The sequence below is a fragment of the Citrus sinensis genome, chromosome 7, assembly GCF_022201045.2.
Source record: "Citrus sinensis cultivar Valencia sweet orange chromosome 7, DVS_A1.0, whole genome shotgun sequence".
Taxonomy (NCBI): Eukaryota; Viridiplantae; Streptophyta; class Magnoliopsida; order Sapindales; family Rutaceae; genus Citrus; species Citrus sinensis.
The window spans coordinates 17,990,478-17,996,477 of NC_068562.1; the positions used below are offsets into that span (position 1 = coordinate 17,990,478).

The 6,000-nt window shown below is 27.4% G+C and overlaps 1 protein-coding gene across 2 annotated transcripts in view; it reads left to right on the top strand.

Annotated features, from left to right (window-relative positions):
• The window catches only part of LOC102610644 (beta-amyrin synthase-like), a 98,217-nt gene extending 93,040 nt beyond the window's left edge, over positions 1-5,177 (top strand). The window contains exon 19 of one of the 2 annotated variants that reach the window (XM_052444739.1): positions 4,884-5,174. In XM_052444739.1, coding sequence (XP_052300699.1) covers positions 4,884-5,003 — 120 coding nt within the window. In that variant the 3' untranslated portion in view covers positions 5,004-5,174. Of the gene's footprint in view, positions 1-4,883 lie in introns of both variants that reach the window. The other variant, XM_052444738.1, reaches the window with a different exon arrangement.
• Positions 5,178-6,000: the final 823 nt, after the last annotated feature.

The window sequence follows — 6,000 nt, forward strand, 5'->3', positions numbered from 1 at the left end:
TTCAGAACGACATCGAGATCGATTTGAATATGGGCATCCATAACTTCACGCCTCCACATGCCGAAGTTGATTTTTCAATCAAAATTTTCAACATCGATCTTTTGGCCTCCTATAATATGTGCTGAATGACGATTTGACAAATCTCGTCTCTTACGTGAAGTGTCTCTTTAAATAGTCTAAACAGATCCCTTCTTAATTCTGGAAGTTTCATCTTCTACCATTTTCTCAACGAACTATTTCCACTTGAAAAACAACTTCTATGATGTTAATTTCGCATGACTAAATGCACCAGGAAAATTTTCAGGAGAATGGAGGGGTCACAATGGTCCTACTTAAAACTGAGACTCCTTAGACTCTTATCGTCTTGTTGACAAAACTTTTCTAGACATGTATAAATACACACTACTTACAATAGACTGTCTCCCAAGTACAAATGGCCGTCTCTACCGTATTTGTGAATAGTACCGTACGTGAATAGTAGCGTATACGAGAATAGTACCGTATACGTGAATAATATTGTCTACTCCAAGTACGAATCGTCGGCTCTGATACCACTTGTTATGTGTAGAATGCAAAATGAACAGCACTAAATAATTACAAGAAAAATAAAGGACATAAATTTATGCAGTTCGGCATTTATGCCTACGTCTATGGGAGTAAGAGAAAAATAATTGTATTATTAATAATTATTAGAGTACAAATTTGAGTAAAGAAACCTCACTGTCCCAAAATCCAAATATATAAAGTACTCTGACACGCACTTGAAAGAAAAAATCTCTCAATTACACACTCTCCAATTGCTCAATCTCTTAACAATTCTTCATTTAAATTATTAAGCTCAAATTTTGCAATGCAATTCAAGCTCTCATCACCTCTCTATTTATAGCCTAAATAATGGCCAATATTCAAGTCAACAATCAATTTGCATGCTAGCTATAGCAAGCTTGCATGCTAGCTATAGCAAGCTTGCATATTAGTTGTGGCAAGCTTGCATGCCAGCCACACATTTGTTGAAAAGTTGGCTTTTGGTACTGACTTTTCAACACCTAAGTGTATAAAATGATGGTAGCTCAACACCGTAATTTACCTTGTAGATCTCAGGAAATAGAGTTTAGTGGTATATTGCATGTCATCGCTTTATTTGATAACAGAATTAAAAATAGTAAACATATAAGATAGAAAAAATAATATGTGTGTGTGTGTGTGTGTATTAAAGTATTTTTAAAATTATGAAATGATTATGTAATTTTGTGTGTGTGTGTGTATTAAAGTATTTTTAAAATTATGAAATGATTATGTAATTTTGAGTTATTAGTCCACCGGTACTTTTAAATTTTGATAAGTACTTTTAGGTGGTGTTTGGTTTGGAGAAGAAAATGGGGGAGAAGAAAAGAATTTAAATTTTATTTTTATTTCCATTGTTTGGTTTGAAAAAATATATAAGAATTTAATTTTTATTAGAATTTAATATCCATCATAATGTAGAATTTGAATTCCACACCAAGTAGTGAAGAATTTAAATTCCTCTTATGTTGGAAACCAAAGTTTCTAAAATTACCCTTCAACTTTTTAACTTGTTTAATGCCATTAATAATTATTATTTATAATTTTAATTTATTGATTTAATATTATAAATAATTATATATTAATTAAATTTATTAAATGATTTAAGAAACTTAACAAAATAAATAAACTTATTTATTTATTTAATATGAAAATATAAAAATACAAATCAACTGTCATCGGACCTTCACCGGACGCCACTGGACCGCCATTTTATTTATATATATGTGTGTGTGTGTGTTATTACTAATATAAATAGTTTAATATTTAAGGTATAGGATTGTCTAAAGAAAAAAAATTGTAATTCCTTTTCTTATTAAATTTTATATCAAACCAAAAAATGAAATATAATTTGATTACTTTTCTCCACTCTTTTCCTCTCCATTACACTCTTTTCGTCTCCTCCCTTTTTTTCAAACCAAACATGTCCTTAAGGTTGGTTGCTAAACACTCACCATAAATATTTTGGGCGCTTCCAAACAAGCTCGTATATGCTGTTATTTCTAAGCATATCATGCTACAAGTTATGAACGACAAAATTTTATGTACTCCCCACGTTGTTAACTTTTTCGGATAACTTAATTGAGTCAAGGGTAGCTCAAAGAATGAATCTAAACTACGAACTTTGCGACAAAAATATTTTTTTATAATCTGAAACAGCAAATTTTGCCTTTCTATCTCCTTTCTCCCTCTTTCTCTCTTTTTACTTCTCGGTTTCTTCCTCACCATCGAAAAGCATAGATAGTTGACTTTAATTGAATATTTGTTTTCACACATATTCCTGTCTTTTTTGTGATATCAATAATTTTCTTCAACCTTAGAGTTTGTGCATTGAGAATGGGAAGAACATAGAGATGGGGAGACACGGAGAGGGGGAAAAAATTAGGAGATTATATTTTAATAATAAATTTAAGGGTATTTTTATCATCTTATTAAGCTTAGATGTATGAAGGCTAAATAAATACATTCATCAATTAAACATGGTTGATCATCTCAGAAAATAGAAAAATTAATAGAGTAGAGATGGATTAATGACTTATCGAAATCTGGCACTGACTTAATGATAGTCAATATTGAGTGTGCAGTTAAATTTATTCAAAAAAAAAAACAATTTTTATTAGATTTTTTAATAATATTATAATAATACCATAATTTTAATAGGTTGGCTAGGTTAGAAGCCCAACCCAAACTATAAAGACAATATTAATAAAATAATACCATATGTCACTTTTTGATTTGTATATTCACGATATACATTTTGTATCGAAGCCAATCTTGCATACATATACATGTACATGTGCATGTATCTTAAAGTACTGGAAAGTTAAAAGAAAATATATAAACTGTGCAATTTATACACTTTAAGTTTTAATCCTCTTAAACCCTATGATTTTAAAACTTTCTTCAATTTTTTCTGCACTTTCAAGTGCTGGACTAAAAAACTACCAATAATATATATGTATATAAAATTCAACCAAAAGTGTTCATATGTCAGTAAAAAATGGTGGACAATAAGATAGTTAATTTTGGATTACATCTCGTGAATTGACTCTCTACTCTTCAGTTTTTGAAAATTAATTACTCTACCACCGTATTGTTAGTTTTTTTCTATAATATAACTAAGTAATGAACAGTATAACAAAAATATTTATAATTTCAAAGGAATAATTTTTTCCCTATTATCTCCTTTCTCTTTCTATCTCTTTAACTTACCTTCTCATTATGTCCCTCACCATCGAAAAGCATTGATTTTGACTTTGACTGATTCAAAAGAGAAAGTAAGGACCGGAGAAAAACATAGTGTATTTATTTTTACACTTATTTATGTCTTCCTATGATATCAATCAATTTATTTGAGCTTGAAGTTTGTTAATTCAGAATAAGAAGAACATAGAGATGGAGAGAGGAAAGAGAAAATAAAACTTTAGTAAATTATATTTTAGTTAACAAATTCAAAGGTATTTTAAATGTTTATTAACCCTAGATGTATTCGGGGTAAATGTATGCATTATACATTCATCATTCAAACATAGTTGATCATCTAAAGAAACGGAAAAATTAATACTGTGGAGATGAATTAATGACATAGCGAAAATCTGATAGTGGATTAATGATAGTCAATTTATTTAAGGGAAAATATCCACTGTTCATCCGTTTTTTCTAATTTTTTTAAAAATACACAATTCTTTTTTTTTTTTGCTGGAATCCACATAAAGTTACATTTTGTTTCACTTTTCCACTTCCGTTTGGAATCCGTTAAGAAAACTAACGGAAACTTAAAAAAATGACCATTTTACCCCCAAAATGAAAATTACAATTTCACTCTAAAATATGCCAAAAATAATCAAATTTAATGATGAATATCATTATTGGTACGTTAATGAAGTACAAAGAAATCTTAACTACTAGAGATTATAACTTAATGAATAATAAAACTCTACTTATCTTAAATTCAATTGATGGTTTGCAAGATTGAGCTATTTTTAATACTACTGTTATAATTTAACATTTTAATTACAGACATATTTAAAAAAAACCATGCATTTGATGGTTGTACAATTAATTTCTTTATTGACCGATGGGAAAAATAATTAGATTTAATCTGATTATTTTTGGTAATTTTTAAGGTGAAATTGTAATTTTTATTTTGGAGGGTAAAATGGTCATTTTTTTAAGTTTCTGTTAGTTTTCTTAACGGATTCCAAACGGAAGTGAAAAAGTGAAACAAAATGTAACTTTAGGTGGATTCCAGCAAAAAAAAAAAAGAATTGTGTATTTTTGAAAAAGTTGAAAAACACGGATGGACTGTGAATATTTTTTCTTTATTTAAATATACAATCAAATTTATCCTAAATAAAGCATAAAATACTTTTATGAGAAATTCTATGTTTATAATGTTTTAAGTGATATGAGATTTCGTGGGAAATTAATAGTATATTTTTAAAAAGTTGGGTTCGGTTAGAAGCTCAACCCAAATTATAAAGACAATATTATTAAAATAATACCATATATCACTTTTCAATATACATAATCACGATATATAAATTGTATCTAAATTGATGTGCATATATATTATAATGACCCACATATATAAATTTAGAATTCAATCCAGATTGTAAAGGCATTGTAAGGCATGCTAGCGAAAAAAATAGTGGATAAGAAACTCAATCATCATCAGTTAAAATAATGATTGATACAGTACGTTATATAAATTATGTAAGTGTAATACTTTTACTCCACAAAAAAAATGATTATTTAATATAAAATAAATTCATTCTCAAGTGGTGTAAAATGATTGATTACCTGCTTATTGATTGCAGGAACTCACTGGAGTTTTTATGGAGAATTGCATGACACACTACCCGACATATAGAAATATTTTCCCGATGTGGGCTTTGGCAGAGTACCGATCAAGGTTACTAATAACAGAGATTTTCTAAAACTGTCTGCTAGGATCAGACTAGGATTCTCATTAGCTTAAATAAAGACCATAATATCATGTATATCTAACCGAAGTTATTGTCAATTATGACATATAGATATAGTAGTAAGTATCATGATGTTTATGGTGTGTAATAATACAAATAAGAAAATACCCCCAAATTATGTAATTGATTGTGATTCTATTATGTTATTCATGTTCTGATAAAATAAATGGAGCTTTTGAGCAACATTAAATCAATAAGGGTAAGGGTCAGTTTGATAATAGTATAACTTTTAAAATGATTGTTGCTAAGTATGCTATAAAAATAATTAGTTGTGAACATAATGATAATTTTTTTTAAATGCTTTAAGTTTTGAAGGCAATCTTATGTATTTGATAAATCTTACTATAATACTATTGTAAGAATTTAAATGATTGAATTGAATGAAATGTTGAATAAAATTTATTTACACATTTATGAATATGTATATAAAATATTTTTTATTGTGCATATATAATCATTAATAATTAAAATAAACATTTTATATTATTAATTGTTTTTTGTTATCTCAATATAGTTAGTCATAATAATAATCTTTTTAACGTTAATGATTTTATTTCCTAATTAATAAGGATAATTTTAAATTTTTATAATATATATAAAGATATGTATGGAATTGTATTAAGTATAAAACTCATTCTCAAAATCATATTTTGAAAAACCATCCCTACTTTTTAAAAGTCTGCTATAGGATAAGGTGATTTTACTGAAAGTGATTTCTAAAGATTTACCAAACACCAAAATTAGCTTTTAATTTTTCAAAATTACTTCTGTGTCTCCTAAAAACAATCCCAAATGAGCCCTAATATGTAATATATGCGATTTAAATTTTCTAATTAAGTGTATTATTTAATTTTTCCACTTTGGCATTAATTTTAAATTTGTAGGACTAAATTTTCTAATTAAGTGTATTATTTAATTTTTCCACTTTGGCATTAATTTTAAATTTGTA